Source organism: Symsagittifera roscoffensis, chromosome 5 (genome assembly GCF_963678635.1).
Source record: "Symsagittifera roscoffensis chromosome 5, txSymRosc1.1, whole genome shotgun sequence".
Lineage (NCBI taxonomy): Eukaryota > Metazoa > Xenacoelomorpha > Acoela > Convolutidae > Symsagittifera > Symsagittifera roscoffensis.
Window position 1 is genome coordinate 21,780,888 of NC_087066.1, and position 21,208 is coordinate 21,802,095.

Genomic DNA, 21,208 nt, shown 5'->3' on the forward strand with positions numbered 1-21,208 from the left:
ATTTCACCTAGATTGTTTCAACAACTTTCGTTTTTTTCTTCTTTCAATGTTTCTCTTATGTTTGTGTTGTATCGCAAGTGGTGCGACGCGCTCCGCTTCGCCTCTGTGTAAAAACTACCCTATCAAGTCTGAGTTGAAAAGTTCAATGGAAATAACCGATTGCGAGAGTATTTTTCCCGCAGAGGGGCGACTCGTTATTTTTGGAAGAGAAATGTCTTTGGGATCTTTTCAAAGTAATTTTTAAATTAAAAACGAATAAGGTTTTGGGCAAATTCCAATTTTTGAAATTTTGAAATAGCCAATTTCATCCCGCATCAGTTGAACAAATTCAATAACTTTCAAATTTGTACTTCAGTTTTTGTACTTGTAACCTAGTTTTATATTGGGACATACGAAATTTTTTTTCACCCCATTTTTTTTCCTACATTTTTTTTGTTTTTGGCTGAAGTTTTTTAAATTTGCGTATTTTAGCGCAAGTGGGGCGAAGCTCCGCTTAGCTTCTGTTTGAAAACTTTCATTGATGTGTATTTCAAAAATTTTCTGACTGTTTTTGTTCAATTTAAATTCTACCATTATTTCCTTAAAAGTCATGACCGTGTTGAATATTCGCATATAGGACTTTTTGTGTTTTTTGTGTTTTTACGTAAAAAGTCTTATTCTTTTTGTGTTTTTCCGTAAAAAGTTTTATTCTTTGTTAACGTTCAGTTTTGGGTTTTCGCGGTTTGACTTTTCATTTCTTTCCCTTCATTTTTTTTAAAGGAAGGCAAACTTCACTATCGTACAGCAAATGGTAAGTATTTGGGAAAATGTGATCGACTTCTAGTTAAAGTTTAATTTTCAGATTTCCCAGTAGAACAAAAAAGTTATCTATCCATTCAGTTTTCTGAACTTAATTTAGTTTTTATCAAAAAAATATGAATAATAAATTGTTCCTGAAAATAAAATAAAAAACCATTAAAACAAAAAAATGTCGTGAAAATTAGAAGAGCTCTTAGGCCATATATTTTTGCTTTGGAATTTTAAAGCCAGCGTTTTTTCAAAAAAAATAAGATTTTTTTTGTTTCCTAGCGTTCATTGACTCTTTGTTGGTTGTCTGTTGGCTATATTTTTCCTAAATTCTTAGTTTTTTCGAAATGAAAATCTGTGTTGGTTATCGGCTTCATAATTTTTTTTTTAGTTCGATTGTTAAAGATTTTTCTCGGCTTTCTTTTTGAAAATGTTAAAAACTAATTCCAAGATTTGGAGTTCGCTGGATAATTATATCAATTTAATTTAATTATATCGGTAGGAGTCAGGTCTTTTTCTCTATAGTTTTTTCCTGGCTCTTTTAAACTATAAACTTTTTGCAGTTTTCTTTATTTTGTTTGATTTGAAAAAGTAAATAAATAAAAACAGAGCTAGGATTTTTCACACTTTCGTGCGATTTACAAATGGTGTTCTTGCTCGCCTTCTGTCCAATTTAATGCATCTCAGCCATTTATGAATCGTCTGTGGAATTCAGACTGAATTTGCTGCTGGAATTTTTTTGCGGTTTTTTTTGCCGGTTTTTTGCTGTATTGCGATGCGCGACATCTTTTTTGATCATTTTTCTCTCTTTTTCTAATCTCACTAAGTGCTGCATCGAAGTGTAATGCATAGTGTATAATCCTCATTATACATTTTACTGGTTTGAATTGATCGTCAGGAGTTAAATCAGAAATGAGTATTTTACGATTTAAGAATTTTGTGCAGAAGGGTTTCTGTCGAATCAGCATATATTTTACTCAACTGGAACGAAAAGCGTTTTTTTTCTTTAAAACCCAGATGTTATTTTTTCGAGTTCTTTTTTTGCACTGGTTAAGCTTGCATCGCTGAAATAACAAGATAGGAATTTTGAGGACTCGAACCTCTCACGTGTCAATCGAGAAATAGATCCTGGTTATTTTATTAAAGCTGATTTTATTTAGCTGATGGCACGAAACTTGAATACCACCTAAGTTATCAAACAGTCAGTCAGTTAGACAGTGGTTTTTACCCTCTTTTGGATTCGAAGGTGTCCATGTGTGGCGTTATAATTCTTTTCGCCTCTAGTTGTTAAAATACTCGTTATTTTCCAGAGACTCTCGTTGCAGCCTGAAGCGGCCTGCGTATAGTTCGTATTCATTACCTGCTGCTTCCGTTTTCCTTTCTTTTCTGGTTTTTTTTCAGTGCCTAAAGTGGCCACCGAAAAATATTTCGAAATCTGCGTAGCCAAGAGATCTCAAGCTACCTTCTGTGCTAAAATTCACATCAATTTTATTCGTTTCGAGAAAAGAGCCTAAGCGGCCTTCAATTATTGTTATTACAAAGCTTCTTCCCGTTAATTTTTTGTAATTTTTAAAAACGAAAAAAACTTTCCAAGTCTACAATTTTCCGAATGCCGTTCCGAAATCTCGCGCAAGCTGCCGTATGCTCTCTGGTTTGAGATGCAGGCTGTCGACTGATATGTCTCGTCGGAATCTAAACTTCGTGGTTTTCACGAACGGTATTCCGTATGCTTCTGCCAGACGGGTTCCGTATGCTCTATAGCACTTGTTCAGCCGCCTTATGGTACCATGTCGATATCTCCGTCCAATCAATCCCATAATTGCCACCTTTAAGCCACAGTTCATGTACCTGCAAATTAGATATTCCATCTCTTCGACAACTTCAGGTTCCGTCATTAATCGGTTGTTCTTTCTCAAATAAATTATTTGTCCCACCCATCATCACAAGTTTTTTAATATCAAATGCTAAAATTAGCTGCACTATTGTTTCACAGCACTTTTTCGAAACTGTTCCGCTTGGACATGACATTTTTAGCAAATTAGGTAAGAAAATACCATTCACTAGCGACGAGCCCAAAACACATTTACATTTTTGGACAATGTTCGAGTTGTTGTCATCGATGAAGATTAACCTTCTTCTCAGGAAATTCATATTGAAGACGCGAACACCTCTCGCGTCAAGACTTCTATTGATTGTTTCGTATCGAGAAAACATATAACTGAAAATATTTACGAACAATAGACTGCTAAAAAAGATACGTTTTAGGAAGCTTTTTGAAAATCTTTGGGGGAAAATTCAGTTTTCAGCTTATTCGGTAGACTTCCAGCAGGTACTTCCAGCTTCAGCTAGGCCACCAGTGAGTGGCCGAACAATGCAGAACCATAGCTGAACAATACAACCTACAAACTTTACAGGACAATCTTTCCTTATTTGTGAGTAAATTGGACAGGTTCGCAAAGAATAACATAGGAAAAGAGTACAATCACAATGTTACTGTTTTTATCGTTTCTCCACCTGCAATTTAATAAAATATTTTTTAAAATTTTGCTCATGTGGTTCAGTCGTCTTTAAATTTGGCATTTAAGTTAATAAAACTATTACACTATTTTGGCTTGATATACTACATGGTAAAACCAATAGTTACCTTGTGTATTGATTGCTTTGATCTGTTGGGGTGGGGGTAGAAGACAATGCTACAGCTGTTCAAAGTCTTTTCCTAAAAGATAACGGTATATCGCCTTCTCAGAGTTTCCATCATTAGAATAGAATTATCATTATACATATTTTCCACCAAACAATTTTGTCTGTTTTCAGCGGCGAGGTTATTTGCGGAGATGAATTACCTGGACATGAAGCAGCATCAGGACATGATGAGGGCCATTCCTCATTATTTTGTACAAGTGAGTTAAGCCAGAGGAGCTCAACACAGCTCAAAAAAGCGGACTTGCTGTTCCATATTCAAAAAAATATATATTTTGGGGAAGCAGTGGTAAAGTGACTATTTACTCGCTTTTCAATAGAAAGTTGGGAGGTTTCAGGATCGTTGCTTGATGCATGATGCAAAATTACCCAGTCGAGAAAAATAGAACGGAGAAGGTACTTATAATTGTTAACCACGGAAAAAAAACAGCGGTTTTCCAGAAAGAGCTGAACAGCTCCTCGTATGTTGACCCCTTCTCGCGTGGATCAATTGTCTTATTCCTAGGTTCTCTTAAAATTCAATGCAGCATACTTTGACTCAAAATACACGAAAGCCTCGTCAATAGGTTATGTTGAAGTCAGGGGCGGATTTCGAGTGGGGCGGACAACCGTAAATTTTTGTCAAATTAAGGTTTTTAGAGTGTTCACGAAGCGCTCGGAAAATGAGTTTGTTCGACCTGAAAAAGGTCGACTAATCTGCCCCCTTCTCCTCGATAAAATCCTAGATCCGCCCCTGGCTGAAGAAATCGAGACTTTTTTCAAAGAAAAGTTGTTTTAGATGGTAGTGTTTGTTACAATGAGCCGAACTCTGAGAAATTGCAGCCTTGCGCTTCCAGGATTCCAGAGTGGAGGTCTTTCTTGGTCGCCTGATTTGACACTGGCCGATACTACCATGATGATGCCATGCATATCTGGACTCGTGGTGTTCACCTATCTCAATGTAAGCGAATAACTTCATGTATAAGTTCAGGCAAATTCTTAAGTAGGGTTCAACTGCTAAGTGCAAATCAGAAGTGTGGTTCCGCTCTCCGTTTTTTTTTTGATCTGGTCGTTATTGTTCCGACCATGTCACAAACAGACTAGAAGAAACTAAAGACTAGGGTTGTTTTTTTTCGTCCAATTTTATGTACTTAAAATCAGGATTGTGAATTTTTTAAACGAGGCAAAAAAAAACACGTTTTAAAGCAAAAAACAGTGTTTTTTATTTTGAAATTTTAATCGCCAAAAACTAGCATCATCTGGGAGTCAAACCGCTGTGATATGGGTATCAGCCGCCTTCCCGTATTGAGCCGGCTCGATCTCTGCAATGCTGCACCGGATCATCTTAAACATTTTGTAGCAAAAAGAAGAGATGATTATCTGACTCCCTTTTTTCTTGCCGGATATCTATTAGTTCATCGGTATGAGGGCAGAAAGTTAGAGCTGAACAAACTGTAAAAAGACAATAAAACATGTTTTTTTTAATTAGGCTTGTAGGTTTTTAATTGCAGTATCAGTGTAAAGACTAATGGGTCTGATTTTAATTTAAAATCTTGTTTAAAAGGTTGCCTCAGTATCGATAAAAAAGTATCGAGTATCGAGAAATTTTCCCGTTTTTATCAGATTAATTTACACGAAGGAGTTAGTGTGATTAATGTTTTTCTTGTTATATTTACCTCATTTCGGGTCATAATGCTTAAATTGAACCCCCTCATACTCCGTAGAAAACAAAACAAAAGTTTTTTGAAAAATATTTCAGGTTTTGTTTGTTTCTTTTTGTTCCTGATTTTGATGGCTTTTACTGCCATTTTTTTGGTCTAAACATTCTGTGTTACTCGGAGAAGAGAAATTATTATCAAATTGAAATAAAAACCCACTCTTGTTTTACGCTTGCGATAATCAGTTGTTATCAAACTGGAAAATATACTTTTTTCGGGTTAGCAACTAGTTTAACAGAATCGTTTGAATCACTTTGTCCGCTGGTTCATAATGAATTCAAAATTCTAAGCGTCTCTGTCACTTTTAGTCTGTAGGTAAAGAATACACCTGGGACAGCAAAGGTCCTGTGTTCAAATCTGACCAGGACCTAATTTTTTTCAAACGTACATCAAATGCGTTTCTGGACGTGTTGTTTTCAACTAGAAAATCATTCCAGGTAACATTCTGAAATTTTTAGTATAGGTTTTTTTGAAAAGTTTTCCGATTGCTTTGGACTCTTCTTTCTTTTCCCGTCTGCTAGTTTGCAATCCTCTTTTTGTGGTATCGCAAGTGATGCAAAACTTCGCCTCTGCGTATAAAAAAGTCAATTCATATGTTTGTGAGAAAATAAAACTTTTATGTTAAGAAAATAATTATTAAATGCCAATAAAGGCAGTACGACACTTATATTGGTCTTGCAGATTTTTTATGCTTTCAAAGGAAAAAATCTTCAGGAAAATTATTTACGCTCAAGTTTGATGTGTCGCACTTTGGTTTTGTTTTCTTTTTAAATTCATTCCACATTTCAAACTCACCTTTAAAAACGATTTTAATAATGTCAAAACGCAATGCAATTTGGCATGGTGAACAGAAATACTAATGTGAACAGATTTTTTCAGTATACTGAACATATTGTTGTTGTTGTACTGAACATAAAGCTGCAGCCATCGTTTTTTTGGCCTTCATGAGTTCATTGAAAATTTTTCAACTGCCTGTTGGCGACATTCAAAAATTTTCTGTTGCTAATTGGTGTTATAGCTCAAGTTATAATCGCTTAAACGCTTAATTAATGGCATCTACGACCAACATAGTTCGTTTGTTTCAGGTACTTAGGGATTATGTATTGGTTAATTGTTGCGTCTTGTCCCTCAAACAATAACTTTGGTTTTCCCAGGCTTCGCAAAGAGGTGGAAGACTGAGAAAACGCATTATAGGGGACAGTTTTAACGATAATGAAAATATGAGTTCTCATATTTGCAGCTACAAACAACAACAATATGAAAATAGTCTGTTCTCTAATATGGCGTTGACACTGTTCATGCTGTTGGCTACGTTACCTTTTATGGTTTAAGTGGCTAATTTTTATTTTTTTTAATGATAGATTTTTGGATTTCTCTAATTATTTCCTCCCTTATGGTACCTAGTAACGAATTGCTACCCTATAAAGAAATAATGCAATGGTTGAGCACATGTGAATTTTGTACCCAGTAACAAATCCCCCCCCCCCCCCCCCTTGCCAAGGGGGAAGTCGATAGTTAAAGTTTTCAGTTTTTTCTTCAACTTGGTTTATGTTTCAGATACAACGGAAGCTCATTCCAATCACGCTTGTGCAAGATAATCCCAAGGATAAACAAAGCACGTGGAAAACGCAAGCAAGAGTTGGTGCCCTGGCTTCCGTAGCGGGACTGCTTTCATATTCTGGATGGTTTAGTTCGGTAATTTTTGCAATTATAGTGATGAAAAAATCATGGTAGCTCGTCAGTACAACGACGCGTATTGCAAGCGAAAGATAACAAAAAATATCGCAATTCTTAAGAGTCGATGAATGTAAATCAGACTCTTATATAGGTCGCCATTTTTTTATTTTCAGGAAAAGTCTTAAAATTTGTTCAGGCTCAAATTTACTTTTTCTCGCGGTTTGACTTGATTTCTGTTTAAGTTCAGTTCATTTCCTTTGTTGAAAGGAAGGCAAACTCCACTATCGAACAGCAAAAAAGTAAAGGTCACGAAAAACGTGATTGATTTCTTGTTGAAACGATTTCTATTTTCGACTCTAGTCGAGAGAGAAATTTTAATTTTCAGATTTACTACCAGCGAAATGAAAATTTCACTTCTGGATCAATTTCTCTCAAATTGAATTATCTTTATCAAAAAAATTGCCAATCATAAATTGTTCCAGAAATTCAAAGAGCTTAAATGGCATCTTCTATTTTTTTCTTGGAAATTCGAAGGTTGAGATTTTTTTTCAAAAGCAAGTCAGTATTTTTTTCTAATTGCTTGCGTTCATTGACTCTTTTCAAACTGTCTGTTGTTGTTGGCTATATGTTTTTAGTTTTCCGCCGATGCATTGATTTTTTGAAAGAAAAGTTTTTCGATTTCGAATAGAGCTCAAACTTCACGCTCAATTTTGATGTTTTACGGCTTGGCATTTGATTTCTTTTCAAGTGCGCTTCATTTCTTTTGTTGAAAGGCGGAAGTTTAAAGGTAGCAAAAAATTCATTTTTTGATTTCTTGTTTCGAAAGTGGATTTTACTTTTCAGATTTCCAAAGAGAATATTTTAATCGGTCTCTTCTGAAACTTTTTAGGAAGCAGATTACAATTGACCCACCGATATCTGAAAAGCAAAAATACAAATTAACAATCTGCCCCCTCCTTTTTACATAAAACGAATCTATTCACTGGACAAGCAGCAAGTTAAATGAATACATTTTTAGCGCCTCAAATTAAAGCATTACGTTAAAGCAAATATATGTAACGAATCATTTTTACAGAATGAAATAAAATGTAAAATGCTTTAAAACAGTAAAGCAATGCAAGACATTCAGTTAACCAGATTTGATCATATCTAAAATAGTAAAAGGACAAACGCGACTTTTTGTGAATATATCAGCTAGTTGATTCCCAGTTTTGACCTAGTTAGCAGACACGTTCTCATGGACTTTCCAATCACGTATAGAAAGAGTTTGTGCTCTGAGTCGCATCTCAGAAACGTCTCGATTTTACACAAGTGCTTTATGGAGATCTTTTCGTGTCAGCGTAACAATGAATAGGTATATTTTTACTCTGATGGATAACACAGCTGAGTCCGAAAAATCAAGAAATGCTGACGTTTTGGCAGCCATTCTATTGTTCACTAACTTTTCTAACCTCCTAGAGCTCCAAAGAACATGTACAATTCTTCGGATTCCAAAACTCTAGCAACAAGACGAGCTTGCTTAACAGAATTTTTTCAGAGAATCCATCTACACGACATGGTGTGTGTACCCTCGATCTCATCTTTCGTAAACACATTGAAACTCCGCCAGGCTGATAGTTCAAGCTCTTTAGCGTCATTGTAGTCGTCGTTTGCTACAGCATGTCCAATAGTGAAATTTTCGACTTTTGACAAATCAACCTTGGAATGTGTTTCTTGTGTGGAACTGTCCAATATTTTGATATTGCGCCAGTTTCAATGAACACTTCGAATTTTATCAGCCTTATCAACAACACGTCCGTGCACGTGTTTTCCATTGTTTTTGAAGGAAATGAATTTTCCTCTGGTTGAATGATCAATAATCGGTTTTCCTGGATCTATTCGTCCTGACGTTATCTGCTCAAATATTTTTGATCTGTTACTTCTACAATCTGTACTCGGATAGTGTTGGTTTGCACTTGACTCTGTCGACTTGCTGACCTCTTCGAAAAACGCGTTTTCCTCTGATTGAATGATCAATATTCGGTTTTCCTGGATCTATTCGTCCTGACGTTATCTGCTCAAATACTTTTGATCTGTTACTTCTACAATCTGTACTCGGATAGTGTTGGTTTGCACTTGACTCTGTCGACTTGCTGACCTCTTCGAAAAACGCGTTTTCCTCTGATTGAATGATCAATGTTCGGTTTTCCTGGATCTATTCGTCCTGACGTTATCTGCTCAAATACTTTTGATCTGTTACTTCTACAATCTGTACTCGGATAGTGTTTGTTTGCACTTGACTCTGTCGACTTGCTGACCTCTTCGAAAAACGCGTTTTCCTCTGGTTGAATGATCAATATTCAGTTTTCCTGGATCTATTCGTCCTGACGTTATCTGCTCAAATACTTTTGATCTGTTACTTCTACAATCTGTACTCAGATAGTGTTGGTTTGCACTTGACTCTGTCGACTTGCTGACCTCTTCGAAAAACGCGTTTTCCTCTGATTGAATGATCAATATTCGGTTTTCCTGGATCTATTCGTCCTGACGTTACCTGCTCAAATACTTTTGATCTGTTACTTCTACAATCTGTACTCGGATAGTGTTGGTTTGCACTTGACTCTGTCGACTTGCTGACCCCTTCGAAAAACGCGTTTTCCGCTGATTGAATGATCAATAATCGGTTTTCCTGGATCTATTCGTCCTGACGTTATCTGCTCAAATACTTTTGATCTGTTACTTCTACAATCTGTACTCGGATAGTGTTGGTTTGCACTTGACTCTGTCGACTTGCTGACCTCTTCGAAAAACGCGTTTTCCTCTGGTTGAATGATTAATATTCGGTTTTCCTGGATCTATTCGTCCTGACGTTATCTGCTCAAATACTTTTGATCTGTTACTTCTACAATCTGTACTCGGATAGTGTTGGTTTGCACTTGACTCTGTCGACTTGCTGACCTCTTCGAAAAACGCGTTTTCCTCTGATTGAATGATCAATGTTCGGTTTTCCTGGATCTATTCGTCCTGACGTTATCTGCTCAAATACTTATGATCTGTTACTTCTACAATCCGTACTCGGATAGTGTTGGTTTGCACTTGACTCTGTCGACTTGCTGACCTCTTCGAAAAACGCGTTTTCCTCTGGTTGAATGATCAATATTCGGTTTTCCTGGATCTATTCGTCCTGACGTTATCTGCTCAAATGCTTTTGATCTGTTACTTCTACAATCTGTACTCGGATAGTGTTGGTTTGCACTTGACTCTGTCGACTTGCTGACCTCTTCGAAAAACGCGTTTTCCTCTGATTGAATGATCAATATTCGGTTTTCCTGGATCTATTCGTCCTGACGTTACCTGCTCAAATACTTTTGATCTGTTACTTCTACAATCTGTACTCGGATAGTGTTGGTTTGCACTTGACTCTGTCGACTTGCTGACCCCTTCGAAAAACGCGTTTTCCGCTGATTGAATGATCAATAATCGGTTTTCCTGGATCTATTCGTCCTGACGTTATCTGCTCAAATACTTTTGATCTGTTACTTCTACAATCTCTACTCGGATAGTGTTGGTTTGCACTTGACTCTGTCGACTTGCTGACCTCTTCGAAAAACGCGTTTTCCTCTGATTGAATGATCAATGTTCCGTTTTCCTGGATCTATTCGTCCTGACGTTATCTGCTCAAATACTTTTGATCTGTTACTTCTACAATCTGTACTCGGATAGTGTTGGTTTGCACTTAACTCTGTCGACTTGCTGACTTCTTCGAAAAACGCGTTTTCCGCTGATTGAATGATCAATAATCGGTTTTCCTGGATCTATTCGTCCTGACGTTATCTGCTCAAATACTTTTGATCTGTTACTTCTACAATCTGTACTCGGATAGTGTTGGTTTGCACTTGACTCTGTCGACTTGCTGACCTCTTCGAAAAACGCGTTTTCCTCTGGTTGAATGATCAATATTCGGTTTTCCTGGATCTATTCGTCCTGACGTTATCTGCTCAAATACTTTTGATCTGTTACTTCTACAATCTGTACTCGGATAGTGTTGGTTTGCACTTGACTCTGTCGACTTGCTGACCTCTTCGAAAAACGCGTTTTCCTCTGATTGAATGATCAATGTTCGGTTTTCCTGGATCTATTCGTCCTGACGTTATCTGCTCAAATACTTTTGATCTGTTACTTCTACAATCTGTACTCGGATAGTGTTGGTTTGCACTTGACTCTGTCGACTTGCTGACCTCTTCGAAAAACGCGTTTTCCTCTGGTTGAATGATCAATATTCGGTTTTCCTGGATCTATTCCTCCTGACGTTATCTGCTCAAATGCTTTTGATCTGTTACTTCTACAATCTGTACTCGGATAGTGTTTGTTTGCACTTGACTCTGTCGACTTGCTGACCTCTTCGAAAAACGCGTTTTCCTCTGATTGAATGATCAATATTCGGTTTTCCTGGATCTATTCGTCCTGACGTTACCTGCTCAAATACTTTTGATCTGTTACTTCTACAATCTACTCGGATAGTGTTGGTTTGCACTTGACTCTGTCGACTTGCTGACCCCTTCGAAAAACGCGTTTTCCGCTGATTGAATGATCAATAATCGGTTTTCCTGGATCTATTCGTCCTGACGTTATCTGCTCAAATACTTTTGATCTGTTACTTCTACAATCTCTACTCGGATAGTGTTGGTTTGCACTTGACTCTGTCGACTTGCTGACCTCTTCGAAAAACGCGTTTTCCTCTGATTGAATGATCAATGTTCCGTTTTCCTGGATCTATTCGTCCTGACGTTATCTGCTCAAATACTTTTGATCTGTTACTTCTACAATCTGTACTCGGATAGTGTTGGTTTGCACTTAACTCTGTCCACTTGCTGACCTCTTCGAAAAACGCGTTTTCCTCTGGTTGAATGATCAATATTCGGTTTTCCTGGATGTATTCGTCCTGACGTTATCTGCTCAAATACTTTTGATCTGTTACTTCTACAATCTGTACTCGGATAGTGTTGGTTTGCACTTGACTCTGTCGACTTGCTGACCTCTTTGAAAAACGCTTTTTCCTCTGATTGAAAAACGCGTTTTCCATTGTTTTTGAAGGAAATGAATTTTCCTCTGGTTGAATGATCAATAATCGGTTTTCCTGGATCTATTCGTCCTGAAGTTATCTTCTCAAATACTTTTGATCTGTTACTTCTACGATCTGTACTCGGATAGTGTTGATTTGCACTTGACTCTGTCGACTTGCCGACCTCTTCGAAAAACGCGTTTTCCTCTGGTTGAATGATCAATATTCGGTTTTCCTGGATCTATTCGTCCTGACGTTATCTGCTCAAATACTTTTGATCTGTTACTTCTACAATCTGTACTCGGATAGTGTTGGTTTGCACTTGACTCTGTCGACTTGCTGACCTCTTCGAAAAACGCGTTTTCCTCTGATTGAATGATCAATGTTCGGTTTTCCTGGATCTATTCGTCCTGACGTTATCTGCTCAAATACTTTTGATCTGTTACTTCTACAATCTGTACTCGGATAGTGTTGATTTGCACTTGACTCTGTCGACTTGCTGACCTCTTCGAAAAACGCGTTTTCTTCTGGTTGAAGGATCAATATTCGGTTTTCATGGATCTATTCGTCCTGACGTTATCTGCTCAAATACTTTTGATCTGTTACTTCTACAATCTGTACTAGGATAGTGTTGGTTTGCACTTGACTCTGTCGACTTGCTGACCTCTTCGAAAAACGCGTTTTCCTCTGATTGAATGATCAATATTCGGTTTTCCTGGATCTATTCGTCCTGACGTTACCTGCTCAAATACTTTTGATCTGTTACTTCTACAATCTGTACTCGGATAGTGTTGGTTTGCACTTGACTCTGTCGACTTGCTGACTTCTTCGAAAAACGCGTTTTCCGCTGATTGAATGATCAATAATCGGTTTTCCTGGATCTATTCGTCCTGACGTTATCTGCTCAAATACTTTTGATCTGTTACTTCTACAATCTGTACTCGGATAGTGTTGGTTTTCACTTGACTCTGTCGACTTGCTGACCTCATCGAAAAACGCGCATTCCTCTGATTGAATGATCAATAATCGGTTTTCCTGGATCTATTCGTCCTGACGTTATCTGCTCAAATACTTTTGATCTGTTGCTTCTACCATCTGTACTCGGATATTGTTGGTTTGCACTTGACTCTGTCGACTTGCTGACCTCTTCGAAAAACGTGTTTTCCTCTGGTTGAATGATAAATATTCGGTTTTCCTGGATCTATTCGTCCTGTCGTTATCTGCTCAAATACTTTTGATCTGTTACTTCTACAATCTGTACTCGGATAGTGTTGGTTTGCACTTGACTCTGTCGACTTGCTGACCTCTTCGAAAAACGCGTTTTCCTCTGGTTGAATGATCAATATTCGGTTTTCCTGGATCTATTCGTCCTGACGTTATCTGCTCAAATACTTTTGATCTGTTACTTCTACAATCTGTACTCGGATAGTGTTGGTTTGCACTTGACTTTGTCGACTTGCTGACCTCTTCGAAAAACGCGTTTTCCTCTGGTTGAATTATCAATATTCGGTTTTCCTGGATCTATTCGTCCTGGCGTTATCTGCTCAAATACTTTTGATCTGTTACTTCTACAATCTGTACTCGGATAGTGTTGGTTTGCACTCGACTCTGTCGACTTGCTGACCTCTTCGAAAAACGCGTTTTCCTCTGATTGAATGATCAATGTTCGGTTTTCCTGGATCTATTCGTCCTGACGTTATCTGCTCAAATACTTTTGATCTGTTACTTCTACAATCTGTACTCGGATAGTGTTGGTTTGCACTTGACTCTGTCGACTTGCTGACCTCTTCGAAAAACGCGTTTTCCTCTGATTGAATGATCAATGTTCGGTTTTCCTGGATCTATTCGTCCTGGCGTTATCTGCTCAAATACTTTTGATCTGTTACTTCTACAATCTGTACTCGGATAGTGTTGGTTTGCACTTGACTCTGTCGACTTGCTGACCTCTTCGAAAAACGCGTTTTCCTCTGGTTGAATGATCAATATTCGGTTTTCCTGGATCTATTCGTCCTGACGTTATCTGCTCAAATACTTTTGATCTGTTACTTCTACAATCTGTACTCGGATAGTGTTGGTTTGCACTTGACTTTGTCGACTTGCTGACCTCTTCGAAAAACGCGTTTTCCTCTGGTTGAATTATCAATATTCGGTTTTCCTGGATCTATTCGTCCTGGCGTTATCTGCTCAAATACTTTTGATCTGTTACTTCTACAATCTGTACTCGGATAGTGTTGGTTTGCACTCGACTCTGTCGACTTGCTGACCTCTTCGAAAAACGCGTTTTCCTCTGATTGAATGATCAATGTTCGGTTTTCCTGGATCTATTCGTCCTGACGTTATCTGCTCAAATACTTTTGATCTGTTACTTCTACGATCTGTACTCGGATAGTGTTGGTTTGCACTTGACTCTGTCGACTTGCCGACCTCTTCGAAAAACGCGTTTTCCTCTGGTTGAATGATCAATATTCGGTTTTCCTGGATCTATTCGTCCTGATGTTATCTGCTCAAATACTTTTGATCTGTTACTTCTACAATCTGTACTCGGATAGTGTTGGTTTGCACTTGACTCAGTCGACTTGCTGACCTCTTCGAAAATCGCGTTTTCCTCTGATTGAATGATCAATGTTCGGTTTTCCTGGATCTATTCGTCCTGACGTTATCTGCTCAAATACTTTTGATCTGTTACTTCTACAATCTGTACTCGGATAGTGTTGGTTTGCACTTGACTTTGTCGACTTGCTGACCTCTTCGAAAAACGCGTTTTCCTCTGATTGAATGATCAATATTCGGTTTTCCTGGATCTATTCGTCCTGGCGTTATCTGCTCAAATACTTTTGATCTGTTACTTCTACAATCTGTACTCGGATAGTGTTGGTTTGCATTCGACTCTGTCGACTTGCTGACCTCTTCGAAAAACGCGTTTTCCTCTGATTGAAAAACGTGTTTTCCATTGTTTTTGGTGGAAATGAATTTTCCTCTGGTTGAATTATCAATAATCGGTTTTCCTGGATCTATTCGTCCTGACGTTATCTGCTCAAATACTTTTGATCTGTTACTTCTACGATCTGTACTCGGATAGTGTTGGTTTGCACTTGACTCTGTCGACTTGCCGACCTCTTCGAAAAACGCGTTTTCCTCTGGTTGAATGATCAATATTCGGTTTTCCTGGATCTATTCGTCCTGACGTTATCTGCTCAAATACTTTTGATCTTTTCCTTCTACAATCTGTACTCGGATAGTGTTGGTTTGCACTTGACTCTGTCGACTTGCTGACCTCTTCGAAAAACGCGTTTTCCTCTGATTGAATGATCAATGTTCGGTTTTCCTGGATCTATTCGTCCTGACGTTATCTGCTCAAATACTTTTGATCTGTTACTTCTACAATCTGTACTCGGATAATGTTGGTTTGCACTTGACTCTGTCGACTTGCTGACCTCTTCGAAAAACGCGTTTTCCTCGGGTCGAATGATCAATATTCGGTTTTCATGGATCTTTTCGTCCTGACGTTATCTGCTCAAATACTTTTGATCTGTTACTTCTACAATCTGTACTCGGATAGTGTTGGTTTGCACTTGACTCTGTCGACTTGCTGACCTCTTCGAAAAACGCGTTTTCCTCTGATTGAATGATCAATATTCGGTTTTCCTGGATCTATTCGTCCTGACGTTACCTGCTCAAATACTTTTGATCTGTTACTTCTACAATCTGTACTCGGATAGTGTTGGTTTGCACTTGACTCTGTCGACTTCGTGACCTCTTCGAAAAACGCGTTTTCCGCTGATTGAATGATCAATAATCGGTTTTCCTGGATCTATTCGTCCTGACGTTATCTGCTCAAACACTTTTGATCTGTTACGTCTACAATCTGTACTCGGATAGTGTTGGTTTTCACTTGACTCTGTCGACTTATTGACCTCTTCGAAAAACGCGTTTTCCTCTGGTTGAATGATCAATAATCGGTTTTCCTGGATCTATTCGTCCTGACGTTATCTGCTCAAATACTTTTGATCTGTTGCTTCTACAATCTGTACTCGGATAGTGTTGGTTTGCACTTGACTCTGTCGACTTGCTGACCTCTTCGAAAAACGCGTTTTCCTCTGGTTGAATGATAAATATTCGGTTTTCCTGGATCTATTCGTCCTGTCGTTATCTGCTCAAATACTTTTGATCTGTTACTTCTACAATCTGTACTCGGATAGTGTTGGTTTGCACTTGACTCTGTCGACTTGCTGACCTCTTCGAAAAACGCGTTTTCCTCTGGTTGAATGATCAATATTCGGTTTTCCTGGATCTATTGGTCCTGACGTTATCTGTTCAAATACTTTTGATCTATTACTTCTACAATCTGTACTCGGATAGTGTTGGTTTGCACTTGACTCTGTCGACTTGCTGACCTCTCCGAAAAACGCGTTTTCCTCTGATTGAATGATCAATATTCGGTTTTCCTGGATCTATTCGTCCTGACGTTATCTGCTCAAATACTTTTGATCTGTTACTTCTACAATCTGTACTCGGATAGTGTTGGTTTGCACTTGACTCAGTCGACTTGCTGACCTCTTCGAAAAACGCGTTTTCCTCTGATTGAATGATCAATGTTCGGTTTTCCTGGATCTATTCCTCCTGACGTTATCTGCTCAAATACTTCTGATCTGTTACTTCTACAATCTGTACTCGGATAGTGTTGGTTTGCACTTGACTCTGTCGACTTGCTGACCTCTTCGAAAAACGCGTTTTCCTCTGGTTGAATGATCAATATTCGGTTTTCCTGGATCTATTGGTCCTGACGTTATCTGTTCAAATACTTTTGATCTATTACTTCTACAATCTGTACTCGGATAGTGTTGGTTTGCAATTGACTCTGTCGGCTTGCTGACCTCTCCGAAAAACGCGTTTTCCTCTGATTGAATGATCAATGTTCGGTTTTCCTGGATCTATTCCTCCTGACGTTATCTGCTCAAATACTTCTGATCTGTTACTTCTACAATCTGTACTCGGATAGTGTTGGTTTGCACTTGACTCTGTCGACTTGCTGACCTCTTCGAAAAACGCGTTTTCCTCTGGTTGAATGATCAATATTCGGTTTTCCTGGATCTATTCGTCCTGACGTTATCTGCTCAAATACTTTTGATCTATTACTTCTACAATCTGTACTCGGATAGTGTTGGTTTGCACTTGTCTCTGTCGACTTGCTGACCTCTTCGAAAAACGCGTTTTCCTCTGATTGAATGATCAATGTTCGGTTTTCCTGGATCTATTCCTCCTGACGTTATCTGCTCAAATACTTCTGATCTGTTACTTCTACAATCTGTACTCGGATAGTGTTGGTTTGCACTTGACTCTGTCGACTTGCTGACCTCTTCGAAAAACGCGTTTTCCTCTGGTTGAATGATCAATATTCGGTTTTCCTGGATCTATTCGTCCTGACGTTATCTGATCAAATACTTTTGATCTGTTACTTCTACAATCTGTACTCGGATAGTGTTGGTTTGCACTTGACTCAGTCGACTTGCTGACCTCTTCGAAAAACGCGTTTTCCTCTGATTGAATGATCAATGTTCGGTTTTCCTGGATCTATTCCTCCTGACGTTATCTGCTCAAATACTTCTGATCTGTTACTTCTACAATCTGTACTCGGATAGTGTTGGTTTGCACTTGACTCTGTCGACTTGCTGACCTCTTCGAAAAACGCGTTTTTCTCTGGTTGAAAGATCAATATTCGGTTTTCCTGGATCTATTGGTCCTGACGTTATCTGTTCAAATACTTTTGATCTATTACTTCTACAATCTGTACTCGGATAGTGTTGGTTTGCACTTGACTCTGTCGACTTGCTGACCTCTCCGAAAAACGCGTTTTCCTCTGGTTGAATGATCAATATTCGGTTTTCCTGGATCTATTCGTCCTGACGTTATCTGCTCAAATTTTTTTGATCTGTTACTTCTACAATCTGTACTCGGATAGTGTTGGTTTGCACTTGACTCAGTCGATTTGCTGACCTCTTCGAAAAACGCGTTTTCCTCTGATTGAATGATCAATGTTCGGTTTTCCTGGATCTATTCGTTCTGACGTTATCTGCTCAAATACTTTTGATCTGTTACTTCTACAATCTGTACTCGGATAGTGTTGGTTTGCACTTGACTCTGTCGACTTGCTGACCTCTTCGAAAAACGCGTTTTCCTCTGGTTGAATGATCAATATTTGGTTTTCCTGGATCTATTCGTCCTGACGTTATCTGCTCAAAAATTTTTGATCTGTTACTTCTACAATCTGTACTCGGATAGTGTTGGTTTGCACTTGACTCTGTCGACTTGCTGACCTCTTCGAAAAACGCGCTTTCCTCTGGTTGAATGATCAATATTCGGTTTTCCTGGATCTATTCGTCCTGACGTTATCTGCTCAAATACTTTTGATCTGTTACTTCTACAATCTGTACTCGGATAGTGTTGGTTTGCACTTGACTCTGTCGACTTGCTGACCTCTTCGAAAAACGCGTTTTTCTCTGATTGAATGATCAATATTCGGTTTTCCTGGATCTATTCGTCCTGACGTTATCTGCTCAATTACTTTTGATCTGTTACTTCTACAATCTGTACTCGGATAGTGTTGGTTTGCACTTGACTCTGTCGACTTGCTGACCTCTTCGAAAATCGCGTTTTCCTCTGGTTGAATGATCAACATTCGGTTTTCCTGGATCTGTTTGTCCTGACGTTATCTGCTCAATTACTTTTGATCTGTTACTTCTACAATCTGTACTCGAATAGTGTTGGTTTGCACTTGACTCTGTCGACTTGCTGACCTCTTCGAAAAACGCGTTTTCCTCTGGTTGAATGATCAATATTCGGTTTTCCTTGATCTATTCCTCCTGACGTTATCTGCTCAAATACTTCTGATCTGTTACTTCTACAATCTGTACTCGGATAGTGTTGGTTTGCACTTGACTCTGTCGACTTGCTGACCTCTTCGAAAAACGCGTTTTCCTCTGGTTGAATGATCAATTTTCGGTTTTCCTGGATCTATTCGTCCTGACGTTATCTGCTCAAATACTTTTGATCTGTTACTTCTACAATCTGTACTCGGATAGTGTTGGTTTGCACTTGACTCTGTCGACTTGCTGACCTCTTCGAAAAACGCTGCGTCGTCATGTGAAGTATCCAGAATAGATTTTTTGCCTTTCTGACACTCGTGAGACAAATTCTTCTGTTGAAATGTCATTCTAGCAAGTTTCTTCGATCTGCTGAGGCTGATCGAGATCTGTGGAGTGTCTGGGAATTTTTGTTGTGTCTTTCAATTGCACACCTATCGATTGTACCCTGACTAAACTTCCGCCATGTCTTAGTAGAACAACTCAACCGACTTGACAAAATAACTACATCGCCTTGAGCAACGAAAATTCCTGGCCCTTTCCATTCGTTTTCACGGATATAGAACAACGGTGCTTTCATTCGAAAAGTTTTACCTGCCAATTGTTTGTTTTGCGTCCTGTGTGTTCGGGCTTTTTTTTCTAATTGGTTCGGCGACAAGGAAACGATGGCCAGAGGAAGAGATCTAAGATGCTTCATCAGATATTTCGATTGTGAGTTTGGGTAAATGCTGAAGGGGTAAATGGGTGTAGGAATAAATCCCCCGTAGGACCAATTCCCCCTAGGACAAAATCGCCCAGTTTTTAGTTTAAAATCCCCCGCATTCGAATTCGATAAAACAGGACTCTAAAACTTGAATTCAAAAATGAAAGATAATTGACAGAAAAGAAATAGATAGATTAAAGACTGAAAACAAAAAGGACAAGTTAACAGCTATGGCTTTAAGATAATCCAACTCATTGTAGCTAGCGGCAGAGCATGAAATTTCTTTATCCTCTCAAAATTATTCTCTTTCCTTGTATGAATTTTCTTGCTGAGCTGCATTTCAGCAAAACTGCTGCCTCTGAATCGCCTCAATGAATTTCCATATGTCAGGATATGACATTTGGATCATGGATTCGAATCCACGGTGGAATACTTCAAGGGCATTGTTTGTCCTGGGGAGGTCGTCAATGGTCCTGAAGTAAACGTTCATCATATCCATGTCGAATCGCGATCTCCGTCTCGTAGAGTTTCGCATTTCTTTGCCTTCAAAGGTGTCCTCAAAATAATTCTCGATGTCGTCAGGAATGTTACAACTTACTAGTATTTTTTATACCAGGCTTCTACATGCAAGGGCGGGGCGAATGCAAGAGCAGCTAAAAGACGTATATCCATGTTGAATTCTTTGTCCTCGCGATACTCTACAGCATAACCAAGTTCGAGTATCTTTCTGTAAATGGCTTGCGAGAAGTGAAAGAAGCAACCTTTGATTTCTGCGTCAGGAAAGTTGTCACCCACAGAATTGATACAAGCCATTTCAAAGACCATCATGATTGAACTGGGAAGACGATATCTGCTTTCAAGTTCGACCAGAAAGCGTTGTACGTTTCTTGCCGTTTATCGAGGAGTAGGGCATAGATACATGGAAAAGTTGTTCCATCTACGAAGCAGTGGAAAGTGTATACTTAGTAGAAGTTATCAGGACACCTTTTAAAGGTTCCATCGATAAACCCGCTTCCATAAGAGTTTAAGATTTTGATATTTTTGTTGGTTGCCAACAACCAAATATCTTTTACCGGTTCCCGGAATTGTCGAATCATCAAGAAGAAAACCCTCTCCATTCATGGTTTGCATGTATTTAACAGGCAGTCTAAAATCGAATCCTGTTGGGATCGGTGGCTGGCTACGGTTTTCATGTCGGATTCCTCTGATCCCTCGTTCGAGGTGAGGCACCACCGGCATCTACGAGGAGCATTCTGTTGTGGCTTTCGCCAGGGCATTTGACTGCACCTTTTGTGTCAAAGAGTCGGCGCTGGCCGCTGTGTCCGCTTGATCTGTTCGTTAATGGTATACGCTTTCATTAAAGCATAGTCAGGGCCGTTCGTGTGCTCATGTGGCGACGATTTGAGGACTTTGCCGTTTGAAGTCCATATGCTTGCCTTACATTGTTGCTTTGATCGCCGCAACTCGCACTCCCACTGAATAGAATTCACTAACTTTTTTGTTATAGTAAGCGTAGTTGTTGTGAAGTGCTTTCTGCCCCCTTTTGTTGCTTAACACAAATTTGACTTTGTCATTTTGCATTGCAATGGTTTTGAATGAGTCGGTAGTTAATAAAATGCACGTGTTTTACAAACAACAAAATTTTCCGTCAAGAGGCAAACGTTTAATTGCTAATGGGGAGATTAAATTGCGATCACGCAAACTAGTATCACACCTGTTACACTGTTTGTTTTGCTGGGACCAT

At 38.8% G+C, this 21,208-nt stretch overlaps 1 protein-coding gene across 3 annotated transcripts in view; it reads left to right on the forward strand.

Moving 5' to 3' along the window:
* The window catches only part of LOC134845643 (mitochondrial inner membrane protein OXA1L-like), a 136,912-nt gene that overhangs the window by 106,304 nt on the left and 9,400 nt on the right, over positions 1-21,208 (forward strand). For all 3 annotated transcript variants that reach the window (XM_063862660.1, XM_063862658.1, XM_063862659.1), the window contains exons 5-7: positions 3,601-3,686; positions 4,265-4,426; positions 6,741-6,878. In XM_063862660.1, the coding sequence (XP_063718730.1) occupies positions 3,601-3,686; positions 4,265-4,426; positions 6,741-6,878 (386 nt within the window). The remainder of the gene's footprint in view (positions 1-3,600; positions 3,687-4,264; positions 4,427-6,740; positions 6,879-21,208) is intronic.